The 16,066-nt window shown below is 48.0% G+C and overlaps 3 protein-coding genes across 8 annotated transcripts in view; 1 reads left to right on the top strand and 2 right to left on the bottom strand.

Annotated features, from left to right (window-relative positions):
• The window catches only part of KIAA0753 (KIAA0753 ortholog), a 58,150-nt gene extending 44,931 nt beyond the window's left edge, over positions 1-13,219 (bottom strand). For 2 of the 6 annotated variants that reach the window (XM_070772875.1, XM_070772881.1), the window contains exons 1-4: positions 8,432-8,569; positions 7,374-7,536; positions 4,122-4,256; positions 691-1,315 (exon numbers count right to left, since the gene is read on the bottom strand). In XM_070772875.1, the coding sequence (XP_070628976.1) occupies positions 691-1,315; positions 4,122-4,256; positions 7,374-7,466 (853 nt within the window). In that variant the 5' untranslated portion in view covers positions 7,467-7,536; positions 8,432-8,569. Of the gene's footprint in view, positions 1-690; positions 1,316-2,214; positions 4,099-4,121; positions 4,257-7,373; positions 7,537-8,431; positions 8,570-12,275; positions 12,412-12,928 lie in introns of those variants that run through there. The other 4 variants (XM_070772876.1, XM_070772877.1, XM_019981231.2 and 1 more) reach the window with 4 other exon arrangements.
• Positions 9,290-12,762, bottom strand: LOC139177526 (collagen alpha-2(I) chain). Its single transcript, XM_070772884.1, has one exon. It carries the CDS (start codon positions 12,620-12,622, stop codon positions 9,290-9,292), a length of 3,333 nt encoding a protein of 1,110 aa, XP_070628985.1. The 5' UTR covers positions 12,623-12,762.
• A 97-nt stretch (positions 13,220-13,316) lies between the features above and the next one.
• On the top strand, positions 13,317-15,514 carry TXNDC17 (thioredoxin domain containing 17). The gene is made up of 4 exons (XM_019981238.2): positions 13,317-13,528; positions 14,128-14,209; positions 14,619-14,694; positions 15,327-15,514. The coding sequence occupies exons 1-4, from the start codon at positions 13,384-13,386 to the stop codon at positions 15,393-15,395; spliced, it is 372 nt and encodes a 123-aa protein (XP_019836797.1). The 5' UTR covers positions 13,317-13,383; the 3' UTR covers positions 15,396-15,514.
• Positions 15,515-16,066: the final 552 nt, after the last annotated feature.

The following is a 16,066-nucleotide window of genomic DNA, read 5'->3' as shown; positions in this document are numbered from 1 at the left end:
TCCTTTTGATGCCAACTCCCTGTGCCTTGCAGTCTGAAAGCCAGGCTTGACTCCCCTACTTCTCAGCTATGGCAACCCCAAATTTTCCATGTGCAACCAATCCTCTACTCTCCAAGAAAATGCAATGGTGTAGAGAAAGCTGAAAGATTGTAGAAAACAGTATGAGAGGGTTATATACCTTCCTTTCTACTCTGCGGTCAGATATCTCATACATATTCTGTAGCTCCCTATCACTACGGCATACTCATCTAAACATTGCCCAACTTAGAACTGTTTTTATCTAGAACATACATGTTTATATAATGTTCTTTTCTGAACAAATTAAAAATAACTTTTCCAGAAGGACTTCTGGATACAGAAGCAAAACATTATAGGATGATTTGCACTCAGGCGCCAGAAGACAGCAGGTACTGTGATTACTAGGTGGGACCCTCAGTCACTCAACTCACCTAGCACAGCCTAAGGAAAAGGGGCTGTTCCAGGTGCCTCTGCTGGAGAGATGCTAGGGCAAACTCTTCAGAAAAAAAGACACTGGTCAAACTCAAAATTCACCTGTCTTGCCATGAATGCTCATTCTAGTGACAGAAGGACAGAAAGGGAACTGATGAGGGGCAGGGGTCCTGAAGAACGTATTTGGCCTCTACCCTCTTGGAGCGTTTTTTTCAAAGTCAAGAGTCCAATTTGTCTCACCTCTTTTAGCTACTTCTTCAATTTTACGGATACAACTGCTCAATTCTTTCTGGAGTCGCTGAACTTCCAGCAGGCATTTGTGTTCACATAGGCTTTTGTGGTCATCTATCCTGGAATGTGGCTGAAGGCCTGGATCATGCGTGGGTGGAGAATTTGGCACAGGAAGACCCGACTGTCCTGGATGAGATGTGTACAGGTATACCTTGGCGCCTGAGCTGGAAATCTCTACTTTGGACGGCTGGTGGCTGCCATGACAGGCTTCCCGACGCCTTGATTCCTCTCTTTCCACCCCAAGGTCAGACGTTTTATGCTGAGAGTGTCCACAGTTCCGAAAGACGTGGGGTGGACTTCTGAGGTGATGCTCTTTTCTATGTTCTTCTAACTGTCTTCGTTTTACATCTCTTTTGGCCAGATGAACCGCATAGCTAAGTCTCTCTTCTGATACAACAGAAAATGAAACGGAGCTGCCCAGGCCGGGACCATCTCTGAAATCCAAATCTCTACAGTGGTAAGACTCATTGTATGAGTGCTTCAGTTTCTCGATTTTAATTCCATGTGGGCAAGAGTATTGGGTTGCCAAGTTGCTTGAATGTGTAGGAACATTCCTATTAAACTGCAGCTGGTTCTTTAAAAAAATAAATAAAAGCAAGCACATGTTAGAAAAATACCATATTGCATAGCTGACATATGTCTACAATCAAGTTTCTAACATTTCACCCACACTATTATTAGTGCTTATGGGGTATTTATTTTCCTGTTGCAAAGAATTGGCCACTCTCACACCCTTGAATTGATCACATACCCCTGGTTTTATCCTACAGTCATCTGCTGCTGCTGCTGCTGCTAAGTCGCTTCAGTCGTGTCCAACTCTGTGCGACCCCATGGACTATAGCCCACCAGGCTCCTCTGTCCACAGGATTCTCCAGGCAAGAATACCAGAATAGGTTGCCATTTCCTACTCCAGCACATCTTCCCTACCCAGGGATCAAACCTGTACTTCCTGCACCTACACCACCCTTCAAAAGAGGACAAAGTTCATGAGAAAGTACAAATGCACCTGATCATCTGTGCAAAAACAAACACAGGGAAGAAAAATCAAAGATCCCAACGCCAGGGATCGAACCCATATCTCTTCTGTCTCCTGCATTGGCAGGCGGGTTCTTTACCACTGGTGCCACCTGGGAAGCTCTTAGAAATCACTGAGTCCCTTGTATTATCCTTCTGGTTACTAGCAGCATACTATGATCCTCCTCACAAAGTCAACCCAGAAAGCTTCAAGCAAAACCAGTAAGTTCTTCAACTGCCCAGTGGTGGACTTCTGCCCTGTGTCAAAATGTCAGGTTGCAGTAAGTGACCAACACAGTTCATCACAAGTGTTCCTGAAAATTGTTCCACAGACGTACCACCCAGAATCTAAGCCAGTGACAATACTTCTTCAGGTTTTCCTGAGACTTTCTACCTGGTGGTTGGACCACATCTTTTATCCTGCGCCTAAATGCATCTTGCTCTAAATAGTCCACTTACACCTTTCCATGCAGGTTGAAGTTTTTGTAGGTTATTATCATGATAGATGGGGCTTCCCTGGAGGCTCAGAGGTAAAGAATCCACCTGCCACTGCAGGAGATGCAGGTTCAGTCCTTGGGTCAGGAAGATCCCCTGGAGAAGGAAAAGGCAACCTACTCCACTATTCTTGCCTGGGAAATCCATGCAGAGGAGCTTGGCAGGCTATAGTCCATGGGGTTGCAAAAGAGTCAGACACAGCTTAGCAACTGAACATCATCCTCATCATAGACACAGGTTTTGTTTTTCACTTAATAAACATAGGCGTGCTTCCATCTTCCCACAAATTTTATTATTTTTCATAGTTGCATTTTCCAAAATCCAATGAATGGCCTTTTCATGCTTATCCTAACTATAATCTTATTATTAAAGACTGAGATTATTCCAGGTTTTCCAATAATAGAAATATTAGTTCAATTAATATTCCCATGCATTTAGTTTTTTTCTCTTTGCAAATTATTTCCTGAGGATAAATTATCTGTTCTGGGATTACTATGTCAAAGGGAGCAAATTGTTCTGTGGCTTTGGACGTGTCCATGTCTGTGGCAGGTCATCAGCCTTGGAAGATTCTGCCAGCAAGCTTGGCAAGGCCTGTACGAAGATGTCTTGTTCGTGGAGACAGCCTCCCCAACTCTCACAGTGCACATAATAATGTGTGTTTATATAATCATGTACATGAAGAGTCAGTTTAAAATAAACCCAGTGCGAGAAAACTGAAGGAAAGAATTTTAGGGAAAAGAAGTAGAGATTATGAGAGAGAAAAAAAAAAGTTACCATCTGGAAAGTGCAAAGAATGAGGAACAGTACTTGGAACTTGTGGCCTTATTAGAGAAATCCTTCCCCCCAGAGTAAAAAATGACCTAAAATACCTAGGAGATTTGATATACGTACTAAAGTAAATAAACAAAGAGTGAATTCCTATTTAACCTGGGTGTAGAGAAAGGCTTTCCAACTATAACTCAAAATCCACATGTAATAAGAGTGATAAATTTTATTACTTCAAGTAAAAATTTTAAAAACAACTTGTTTTTTATGGTTAAAAAAGAACACCATCTGGAAAGAACTGGAAAAATATCTGCAAATACAAAGGGCTCCCATATATAAAGAAATCTTAAAAACTGAGGTGAAAAAAAGATCAAAACTCAGTAGAAAATGGTAAAAACACATGAACAATTAACAACAACAAAAACAGATAGAAATATGACCCTTAAATGCATGAAATGTTGGTCAGGCTCATAAAAATACTAAGTGAAAATACACTGAGACAGAACAGAGCAGCAAACTCAAGAGACACACCACCACAAGAGCTGGCAGGGCTGTGGGAAGACAGGCCTGCTCAGGGGGTCCTGGTGGGAGCACAGGTCCCGGGCACGGGGCTCTGGCAACAATGAACAAAACCATATATGCATTTGCCTTCTGACCTAGCAGTCTCACTTCCAGAAATATATTCTGAAGATATACCCACAACAATACATGCGCACAGGGTATACATGTGTTGTTTGCAACTGCAAAGCACTGAAGTTGATCTAAATGCCCATGTAAAAGCATGTCTCAGTCTATGGTACACCCACGCAGAGAAGTACCATGAAGATGTAAAGAAGAATGAGAAAGATGTACAAGAACCCATGTGTAGGGATTTCTCAGGTATGCTGCTGCTGCTGCTGCTGCTAAGTCGCTTCAGTCATGTCCGACTCTGTGCGACCCCATAGAGGCAGCCCACCAGGCTCCCCCATCCCTGGGATTCTCCAGGTAAGAACACTGGAGTGGGTTGCCATTTCCTCAGGTATGCTGGTCAGTGCAAAAAAGAGTATCTGTAATATGTGCGTGCATGCATGCTCAGTCGTGTCCAACTGTTTGCAACGCCAGCGCACCAGGCTCCTCTGTCCATGGGATTCTCCAGGTAAGAACACAGGAGTGGGTTGCAGTTTCCTTCTCCAGGGGATCTTCCTGACCCAGGGATTGAACTCACGCCTCCTGTGCCTCTTGCATTGGCAGGCTATTCCACCCTTCAAAAGAGGGGAGAGATAGTTCATGAGAAAGTACACATGCAGCTGATCATTTGTGCAAAAACAAACACAGGGAAGAAAAATCAAATAAGATAAAGTATCTACAGGGTATGGGGAGGAATCGGGTGGAAAGGACAGAGGGAATGGTTGGGGGTGGGGGTGGTAATATTTCACTGTTCTTTTTTGCATAGATCTGTTTGGAATCACGTTAATGTTTCACATACACTGGAGAGAAAGGAAGGAAGAGAGAGGGGAGAAAGGGAAAGAGATAATAAACAAAATTCAGAAGGATGAAGGAAAACACTACAAATTAATACTAACAGAAACCAATGAAGCAAATTGAAGTTCAAAAGACTAACACAACCAGACTAAAAAGTGAGGGCTAAAAAAAAAAAATCAACCCAATCAACTTCTGAACATAACATGTGGACTATCTGCCCTCAGGCTAAAGACAAGTCCTCTGAACAAACACTGAGCTCTAACCTGTAGTGTTCTTTTTCTTTGCAGAGGCGTGGGTCGCATTTTCAAACAGTTTTGTACATTCTAGGATTAAGCAAATGAGTACACACACTGTGGGTAACTGGAAACTGGTTTTACTTGAATATGGGAGTTACAGATGCGAAGTGTTGGACTGGACTGGAGACACCTATGTGCATTCAGAGGGTTTTAATATAGACGATAGGCAGGCAGACAGGCAGAGAGACACAGAGAAAGGAGGGAAAGAAGGGAATAAGAGAGAGGAGAGGAGAAGGAAGGAGGAGGGATGCAGATGTAAGTGCAGAGCTGCATATGAATTGTGTTCAGGCACACGAGTGTACACAGCTATTCCCCATCTCAGTCCTAGGGGACAGCATAGGACAAAACACTGACATCCAAGAACTAACAAGCATATCCAGTACCTAGACACTGACTTCTAAAATCCATTCACCACCAAAGGGATGAAGGCTCCTTTCAAGAATGGCTGGGAAGGGGCAAAATACTCTGAGCATGGCATATCTTTTTATACCAAAAAGTGGTCAAAGATTGATGGCAACGTGAAAAGGACACTGGAATCAACTTGAAGTGACTCTCATTTCACTGACCAAATAAGAGACCGTTTGAATATCATATTTAATTAAGTAAAATGCTAAAAGTATCCTCTGATATAAGTAAATCACCACTTGTCAACTGTCATAATAAAAACCTGGTTCAGGCCAAAGTCATCAATGAGTGCTAAAAGCAAATGAAGTCTCGGAAGTAAAAGGATATTAACATGGTCTCAAAGACAGAAACTTCCAATTACAAAAGGTAAGAGAATAACTTTACAATGGAAAACTTGGCAGACACCACCTTAATTAAACAATAAAAGTGAACATGGTCAGTAACGGGAATGAATCGACCTATGTACCTCTTGAGGTGATGCACTGAGAAGAACTCAGCATCACTTCAGAGGTCTTCCCACCGCAGGGGCACAACCTGAATGTAACTGTGAGAAAATTTCAGACAAACCCCAATTGAGGGGAAATCCTCAAGTAACAGGTCTGCACTTTTCAAAAATGTCAATGTCATGAAATACAGACTCAGAAATCATTCAGATTAAAGGAAACTAAAGAAACGTAACAAAAGTCATGATTTTGGATTTTCTTTCACCATTAAGGACATTATTGAAACAACTAAAAAAATCTCAGTGAGGTCTGTAGATGACCCGATAGCATCATTTTAATGCTAACTTCCTGATTTTGGTCACTATACCATGATTATACAAGCTCAAGTACTTAGAGGCAAAAGGGTATCATGTCCTTAACTTAATCAGTTCAGAAAACAATTCCATGTGTGTGTGTGTGTGTGTATGTGTGTGTGTGTGTGTGAAGCGAGACAGAAAGAAAAGAAAAGAAAAAGGAAGAAGAGAGGGAGCAAGGGAGAGGGGACATGTAATAAAAAGTTAACATCTGGGAAATCCAGGAGAAGAGTATCCAGGAACACTGTGTGCCATTCTTGCAACTTTTCTGTCAGTCTGAAATTAAGTCAAAATTTTATCTGACATATTACTACACACCCACCAAAACAGTTACAATTAAAAAACATACCAAATGCTGGCCAAGATGTGGCACAGCTGGAGCTCTCATTCATTACTGGTAGGAACATAAAATGATACAGACTGCTTTGGGAAAGTCTGTTGGTTTGTTAAAAAACGAAATATACACCTACTCTATGAGCCAGTAATTTTACTCCCAGGTATTTACCCAAGAGAAATGAAAACATGTCTGCAAAAAGATTTGTATAAGAATGTAGCAGCTTCACTCACAATGGCTTAAACTAGAAATAGCCCAGGTGTCCATCAATTAGGGAATGAATAAACAGTGGTATGGAACAGGACTCAGTATTAAAAAAGTAACTACTGATACACCCAACAAGGTGGATCAATCTCAGAAACATTATACCCAGTGAAAGAAGCCTCACGCCAAAGAGTACGTAGTATATGATTCTGTGTACATGAAGTTCTAGAACACAGAAACTAATCCCGGTGAAAAAAAATCAGAATAGCGGTTGCCTGTTAAGGGTGGGCAGCACGACTGACTAGGAAGGGGCACAAGAGAACGTTCTGGGGTAATGGAAATGATCAGTATCTGAGATATGACTTAAACATGTGTGTACACACTGATCAAAACTTAGCAAATATGACAAAATGTATACATTTCAATGTAGTTGCTTAAGATGTAAAATATACATCAAAATAAAAGAAAACAGTATACAAAGAAAGAATTCTAGTCTATGATATGCATGCACAAGTACTTAGGGTACTCACATCTGCAATTTAGTTTGATATGCATCCTAAAGTAAGATGGACTGATGAACGGATTCTAGAGGCATGGACTGAAGGACAGATATATTCACTGTAAAATGCAGCTTGCTGTATGTGTGAGGATTTTCATTAATACAAAAAGACATTTAGAGGACAAGTGGGTGAGGCTGAAAGAAGACATTATTAGAGAATATGAGGGAGTTACTTTTTTCCATTTTCTTAGGTGTGATAATGCTTAAATCTAAACGGTGATTTAAAATGTGTTCACTGTCCTTTTCTCTTTGTCTGAAAAGCTTCGTAACAAAAATCGGAAGAGAAAAACAAAACAAAACTACCTGGGTGTGAAGTTTCCTGGGGTCACTCCTCCCATCGAGTTGGACACCAGATGCTAGATGAACGCAGGTTGAGGCTGGTCGGCCTGGTCCCATGGTGTCAGACAGTGTAGACGGAGAGTGAAAGCTCAGTCATTGGCCAACAGTTTTCTCCTAAAATCATTGCCTGACATAAAAGAAAGCACTTTTAGACCAACCTTTTCCAACAAAGTGAAAGAATAAGTAAAACACAATGCTCTGCTCACGTACGAGTCTTCTAGTAGTCCATAGCAACCTCACACTAGAGCGAATGCTTCTGCTGACCGTTTCTTTCATATACTAAAGCAACTGCACTGTTGAAAGTCTACTTTCCACGAGAATAGGGGACACACTAGCCTAATGACATGGGCTTTCCTCGTGCCTCAGTGGTAAAGCATCTGCCTGCCAATGCAGAAGACGCAGGAATTATACTTCAATTCCTGAGTCAAGAAGATCCGATGGAGAAGGAAATAGCGACCTACTCTGGTATTCTTGCCTGGGAAATCCCACGAACAGAGGGACCTGGCAAGCTACAATCCATACGGTCGCAGAGAGTCCCAGACAGGACTGAGCAACTAAACAACAACTAGCCTGATGACTACTTCCTGAGTCCTTTTCATTCCAAAGTTCACAGCTCAAGGGTCGCCAATAAGATGTTATTCCAAAAACGGAGCTCTTCTATGGTAAACATGCACTTTCCAGCAGGAGTTTTATGGATATACAGCCTATGTTAATAAATTCTAATTACCAACCAAAAGGCAGTACACTTCACTCTTCTAGGTAGCTCAAAAGGATCTAACTCTGAGTGACTCTAAATAAACCAGTGGCATCAGAATACCTAGACGGATGCCAGAAATGGCCAGGAACTAGCGGAATGACCTCTGTACCTCTTCAGGTTCACCCTAACTCTCCCCCACCCTACAGCTGTCCAAAGATAGGAAAGTGTTTTGTAAACCACAAGGGAGGGCCTCTCCCTGTTCTGAATGCCTCCTTATAGACACCACGCCCCCTGTACTCACCCACTTGCTTGCGTTGTTATTTACCTATTTCACAGGTATCTGTCTCAGCTTCCCAGCTAGACAAGGTTCCTTGAGGGGAAGGACCTTGTCGTGTGCTTCTCTGAGATTTCCCCCAACACAGTGTTTTGAGCACGGTAGACAATTCAACTCAACATTTGTCGAATTAAGCAGATTTTCCATAAGTTGACCGGCATTAAAGGTATGAGGAGAGCTTGTCCTCTTAAAGAATTCAATAGGAACTCAACTGGAAAACTCAGGATTTCCCAAACTTTTGAATAAAGCCAAGGATTGTAGACTGGATTTGCTTAAAGACTGATACACGGGTAGGAATATAAAGATTCCTTGTTTCTAAGGCTGTAGAGATACAATCAAAAGCGAAGACGGGAAGAGGAACGCGAGTGAGGCCATCGCAATTGGCCTGATGTCAACAGAGTTCAGGGGCTGGAGCCGCAGGAGGAAGGAGCCTGCAGAGTCGGGCTCTCGCAGCTGGGACTTTTACGATGTCAGTACTCCCTGGCTGGATGCCGAAGGCCTATGGGTCCATTCTCCAACAGGAAAAAACTAGGTGATCCCACAGTTCCAGAATACCTCGAGTGATGCTACACACACACACAAACACATGCACACACAAAGTCCAGGGACACCGACCCCAAACCTTTCCCCCATACAAAGTTTCCATACAAAGGAGAGGACATCCCTCTCCTTGCAACCTGTCCCTTTCCCACTGCACCAGGGAACCTCCCGATTTGCCATCCCGTATGTGTTGAGGTGTCTCCACAAAGCCTCTCTCCTCCATCCCAAGACATCCCTACACCACAGGACAAACCTCTCCCCAACCTGTTCCCTCCCCAAGAGCCCCAGGATCCCCCAACGCCATCCTTACTAGTGGAACACCCCCCTCAATCTGTCCTCCCCTTCAAAACTGTCTCCCAAATTGTTCCCCCCTGCCCTGACAGCAGACTCTCCTCCAGCCTGTCTCCTCCCACCCTGCCGTGCGTGATCTCTGATGAGGCCGCTGCCTGTCTCCTCCCGTGAAACTGGGGGCACCTCCTCAGCTCCATTCTCCCCCACAGTCACACCTGTTCTGGACACTCCTGGCACATTCTCATAGTCCAGTTCTTCCCCCGCTGACCTCAGGCACCTCCATAACCTGGTCCCATGCCCACAGGTGTAAGACACCCCCACTGGCTGGCTCCTCCCAGCCAGCGCCAGGACATTTCTACCTCCGATCTCCCCTGTGCGGGGAGCCCTGGGGCCCTCTGTGAACTGTCTCCTCACCCCTGTGAGGTCTGAGACAGCTGCCCTGGGTTCTTCTCCTGCAGGCCCAGTCACCCACACCACCGCAGGCCTGGGCCCTGCCATGGGAACTCCTACAGCTGCAAGCACCCCCAAAGACAGAGGCACTCTCGCAGCCTCAGGGATGGCTCCGTCAGGTCTCCTCCATGGGTCTGCAACGCCTTCAGAGCCAGTCTCCCCGTCCACAAGTCCTACAGCCCTGGCAGCCACGGGCACCTCAGTCACGGGTCTCCTTCCCCATTCACCTGAGCTATCCCCAGAAATAACATCGCCCACCAGCGGTCCAGGGGCCCCGGCAGCTGTGGGCACCCCCACCGTCAGGGAAATGCTGGCAGCCGCCATCGGCACCTCAGCAGTCTGTCTGCTTCCTGATAAGCTCGAGAAATGCCCAGAGAGCATCTCCTCCCCCACAGGCCCTGGCATCCCCATGGCTGTGTGCAGCCCCATGGCCACACATGCTCCCCCAGACTGTCTCCCTCTCACCAAGCCTGAAATGCCCCTAGGCCCCATCTCTTCACTCATGGGCCCAGGCACTCTGGCAGTGGTGGGCATCCCCATTCTGGTGGGATCCACGGCATCCATAGGTCCCCACACTGTCTCTCTCTCCCTGCACAAGCCTGAGACGCCTCCAGAACCAGCCAACTCCTGCACAGGCCGAGGCGCCCTGAGAGCCACGGGCACTCCAGCATCTGCAAACACCCCTGCAGTCAGAGAAACTCCTGCTGTCTGTCTCCTCCCCGGCAAGTGCGAGAAATCTCCAGAGCCAGTCTCCACCCCCAGGGAACCACACACCCCAGGAGCCCGGGGCACCTCAGCAGCCACGGGCACCCTGGCACTCTGTCTCCTTCCCCACAAGCCAGCATCCTCCCCCGCCAACCACAGCTCCTGGGGAGCCATGGGTACCCCTGAAGCCGTGGGTCTCCTGGCAGGATGAACCCCTGCCCGCAGGTTCCAGTCCTCCCTGAAGCTGTCTTCCTGACCCACAGAGTCAGACACCCACACAGCGGCGGGCACCCTGGCAGCTTCACTCCCAGAACTTAGCTCACATGGAGCTAGGGCACACCTGTAGCTGGACACCCCAGCTGTCTCTGGCACCCTCACGAGCTCAGACAGCCCTACAGCCTGTCTCCTTAGGCAGAGACAGGAAGAGTCCCCACAGCCAGTCTCCTGACACACAGACCCAGGACCCCCTACAGCGGCGGGCACTACAGCCTCCTGCTCCCCTAGGGCCTGCCTCCTTTCCAGGAGACCCAAGACGTTCCCACCATAGGTCTCCTCTCTGACCACGGCCGGCACTGCCTCAGCCAGAGGCACCCCCAGAGCCTGCTGTCTAGCCCACAGGCCCGGGACGCAGCAGCAACTGGTCTGCACTCCTCTGGTCCCCGATAATCCCACCGCCTGGGACACCCCCAATGGCTGCTGTGTTCCCCACAGGCCCAGGACACACCCACACCCTGTCTCTGTCCCGGGAGCCCAAGGTACCCCTGTAGCCTGTCCTATACCCCAGTGGCCTGGAACACTGCCAGGGCCTGCCTCCTGCTCCTCGGGACCACACATTGCCCAGCCTGCAGTCTGGGCAGCTTCCCAGGACCCTGAGTTGCCCCCAGAGCCTGTCTCTGCCCACCCGGCCTGTCCCCTTTCCCTGTAGCACGGGTCACCCCCACATCTCACTCCCTCTTCAATCGCACAAGGCACCTCTACAGGCTGTCTGGTGCCCGTCTCCCCCACAGCTCGTCTCCTCCGCCACACGGCTGGGGCATCCACAGAGGGGGTGTCCCCTTGGGCTGTTCTGTGCACAACTGCGGTCTGCCCTCTCCCCCAAAAGCCTGTGGTATGCCCACAGATCACCCCCTGTGCCAGAGCCCCAGGCACCTGTGCTGCTCGCTGTCTCCCCCAAGGATCTGGAGCCCCCCCCCAGCAGAGCTCTCCCGCCACAGCTCTGGGTACCTCCACAGCCTCAGGCCACCCCGTGACCCCGGGCACCCCCACAGTCAGTCCTTTTACTGAAGAGCTGGGGGCAACCCCATAGCCAATCCCCTCCAAGGGCCCAGGGACCCCCACAGCTTGTCCCCTCCCAGGCAGGTGTGGGGCAATCCCGGAACTTGCCTCCAGAGTTCCAGGCATAGCCACAGATGGCATCCTTACAGCCTGGCCCTGCCCACAGCAGCCCATGGCCCTCTCACAGCCTGCCCCTGGGCCCGGAGGGATGGATAGTCCCCGGCCCCGGGGGGCTGCCCCCGCCTGTCCTTTCACCCAGGGTCCGGTGAGACCTTCACGGCTGGTCTCTACCCACGAAGCCCGGCCAGGAACCCCCCTTTCAATCGGGCCCTCTCCTGCGGGCACAGGATGGAGCTCGACTCTGCTTCGTTGCCCACCTCCTGACGCTGCCCTCAGAGCCTGCACCTTCAACCACAGTTCCAGAATGCTCCCATGCCCCAAGGATCCCGGACGACCTTTTCTCTCACAGCCCGGGGGACTCCTGTAAACCGTCTCCTCCTCCCCAGTGCCAGTCACCCATACAGAGCCGACAGGCCCCACCACCTGCGGTTCCCCCACAGCCCCGTTTACCCACACGGTCCCACGGTCTCGTGCAGCCTCCTTCGAGACTACAGCGCCAGGTGTTCCCGCAGCCTCGTTTTCCCCCGAGGCCTGGGCTTTTCCCGCTGCTTGTCTTCTCCCCCATGGCCGCCGACGGTTCGGCAGCCTGTCCGCATTCACGCAGCGCGTCTCCCGCACGGAAGACCTCGCCCGGCGCCTAGTTCCACGCCCTCGGAACACCCCTGCACCCCATCTCTTCCCCCACGGCCGCCGGACTCCGCGTCCGGACCGGCTGGGTCCCACGCACAGGCCCGGTCTCTCCGCCGGGAGCTCACGCACGCTCGGCCCGGGCAAGGCCCCTTGGCCAGCCGCCCCACTCATCTATCCAGGATGACTCCCGCCTTCCCAACGCAGCCCCGGGGCACTTTCTGTCTCAGAACGAGCTCCGAGGGCGGCTCCACACACGTTCTCACACACTCAGCTCTAGCCCTCGAAGCCTTCTTCCCTCCCAGCCCCCTACTCCCGCCCAGTCCCGGACGCCCGCCCCCAACTAACGCCTCGGCAGAAGAAAAGGTAACTAGTGCCGACAAGCGGCAGGATCCGCCCCGGGTCAAAGTCTCCTCTCCCTCAGATCGCTGACTCCTAACGCAGGTTCCCAGAATCCCCCCAGCTCTAGCTGGAGCCCACCTGGCCTGGGGAGCGGCGCGGCTACCAGGAAGCCGGCAGGGGGTGGGTCGCGCCTAGGCCCCGCTTCCGGCCGCTGGCCCAGTCGCCATGGCAACAGACGCAGCGCAACTTGGGAGCCATTAAAGCTCCGGAGCCACCAAGGGGCTCAGGGACCGCGCCGCGGCAGGTTTTGCATCCACTGCATATGGGGCTGGTACCGGGACCAGACTGGGGCAGACGCCGGGGTTGCGGGGTACCACCGGGGCAGAAAGACCTGACAAACCAGAGCAGACAGATTGTGCGGAGGCGTTTTGGCCCTCAGAGGCTCCCATAGCACCGCAGAGCCGGGCGCGCTCCCCCAGGCCCCACCCCAACCCCCGCCCATTCAGAAACTGCTTCGCCCCACCCCGCACAGAGCCCCGCCCCGCAGTGGCGGAACCCGAGACATCCCTTGTGTTCCGAGGCACGCTTTCCCGATGGCCAGCTACGAAGAGGTGAGCGTGTCCGGCTACGAGGAGTTCATGCAGGTGGTGGAGCAGCACAGTGACAAGACCATTTTCGCCTACTTTTCTGGTTCTAAGGACGCCGAAGGGAAAAGCTGGTGCCCCGACTGCGTGCAGGGTGAGGCCAGGATTCGGGAGGCAGCTAGCTGCCCAGAGGAAGTGGCTGGAAGGCCGAGGTTATAGCCAGATAGCCGGGTGGAGAGGAAGCGGAGGGAGTCTTGCTCCTGGACTCCCGCAGGGCGATTTGAGCTTTCCTCTTGCCTTTTCCTGCCCTGTTCCGACTCTCAATATATTAAGACCTTCCTGCCCCACCAAAAGTGCTCTTCTAATCATTCGATCCAGGTAATCTTGGAATCTAGTCTTTTAGAACTTTTCACTTCCCTGGTATGACTAGTGTCTTGCAAGACACGTGAGATGGTCTCTTCTCCGTAATTCAGCAAAGATTTATGTCTTTGATTGTGCTGGGCGCTGTGGCCTGGGGACAAATCAGGACTGAGAGTCGGACCTGTGGCCTGGGGACAAATCAGGACTGAGAGTCGGACCTTACCCTTAAAGGAGTTCTGATTTCTCAAATCCACCTAACTTGTGTTAACCTCAGTTAACTGCACGGTAGTCTAAGTACTTACCAAGACTGAAGGGGAGAGGGACGCCGATTGTCAGCGCCTGATTGTAGAGTTGGTGTGTAATTATTTTCATTTTTATCAACTTTTTAAAAAGCTGAACCAGTCGTACGAGAGGGGCTGAAGCATGTTGGTGAAGGATGTGTGTTCATCTACTGCCAAGTAGGAGAAAAACCTTAGTAAGTGGCAATGGGTACTCTATTTCTCAGACACGCACTAGACTTTTGCATACAGGTGAGAAGGGCCTTTGTGATTCAGCTTCTGAGTTCTAAGGTTCAGTCATGGATAAGTCAAGCAAGTAAAAGATATTTTTGAATGTTCAGCCATTTGTATTAGGTAAGGGCAATTCAATAATTTGGCCTGATGTTAGTTCAGAACTTAATTGCCTTTACATTTATTTTATATCTTAGTATATATTCACTTAAATGAAATTTTGCACAGGAGAATAGGTCATAGACCTCAAGGTTTTTTAAATGTTTACAACAAAAATGATTACTAAAGGCTAAAAGTGGGAATGTATCAAATATCCAGCTGACTTTAAGATACCAAGTAAATCTTTTTCATGATCATTTTCTCTTTTTGAAATAGTTGGAAAGATCCAAATAATGACTTCAGGAAAAACCTGAAATTAACTGCAGTGCCTACACTACTTAAGTATGGAACAGTGAGTATCCTTCTTTAACTGTTTTGGAGATACAATTCACCCTATCAACACTCTTCACTTGTTCTGGATTCAAATTTGAAAAGATTTTGACATTTCATCCCAAACATCATACTGCTCTCTGCAATGCATTCAAAACAGACAACTTGGCCGTTCATCCCTATGGCCAATCCCAATAACATATTAATAATGCAAATACTGGGGTTTTTTCGTGCCTTTTAAAAGCCACTCTTATTTTAAAATTCTGTAACCACTGCTGAAGAAGGCTGATTCACATATAATTCCTTAAAACAGTGGCATCAATAGTTGTTTTCAACTTAATTCATAATCCTGGAGGAAATGAAAGGGCACCTCCTCTAGTCATGGCCCTGGGATTCTCAATTAGAGTTAAGGGGAAGGGGTGAAATTGGGCTTGCTCTCTCCTGTTTTAGTCCACGGAACCAAGTATTTTAATGATTCACCTTAAGGTAAATATCTTAACTATTTCATAAAACTTGTTACAACTAGTTGATAGTTTCTGTATGGCCTAATTTCTCTGTTCCAAGACTTGTGTCATTCAAAGCGTAACAACTCATTCCCTTCCTAATAACATTTTTGTAACCGTGGGTTAAGATATGACTGTTCTTCTCTTACAGCCTCAAAAACTGGTAGAATCTGAGTGTCTTCAGGCCAACCTTGTGGAGATGTTGTTTTCTGAAGATTAAGATTTGCTGATGGCAAATTATGTCTATTTCCTGATTTGCTCTACTATAAAAGAAACTGTATGCCTACTTTGAATTCATGTTAACAAAAAGTAAATTAATAAAGGATGATGTAAAAGAAATCAGTATATATCTAAACAATAGAGCACTATTAAAATGCTCATGAACCCTCAAGTTTGCTTTAATATAAGGGTATTTTGGGGCTTCTCCATTGGCTTAGCGGTAAAGAATCTGCCTGCAATGCAGGGGATGTTATGGGTTCTATCCCTGGGATGGGAAGATCCACTGGAGGAGGAAATGGCAACCCACTCCAGTATTCCTGCCTGGAAAATTCCATGGACAGAGGAGCCTGGCAGGCTACAGTCCATGGGGTCGCAAAGAGCCGGACACAACTTAGTAACTAAACAACAACAAGGGTACTTTTAAGCTACCGTAGATAAAGTAAGTCTTTAGGAGTGGCAGTAGTAGCACAAAGGTATTAGTGGAGATGACAAATACCTAAAAGACCCTAATAGTCCAGTAGACAGCTTCCAATTTGAGTTAGGATCTTTTACCTTAAATTCCATGAATTTACAAAGAATCATCATTCCTAAAACACCTTTGGCTTTACAGTGTAGAACTTAACCTAACCACTGAAGGAAAGTCCAGCGCCATCTACTCCAGCCTCTGCCTAA

Source organism: Bos indicus, chromosome 19 (genome assembly GCF_029378745.1).
Source record: "Bos indicus isolate NIAB-ARS_2022 breed Sahiwal x Tharparkar chromosome 19, NIAB-ARS_B.indTharparkar_mat_pri_1.0, whole genome shotgun sequence".
NCBI lineage: Eukaryota > Metazoa > Chordata > Mammalia > Artiodactyla > Bovidae > Bos > Bos indicus.
This window is presented reverse-complemented; position numbering and strand designations above follow the sequence as displayed.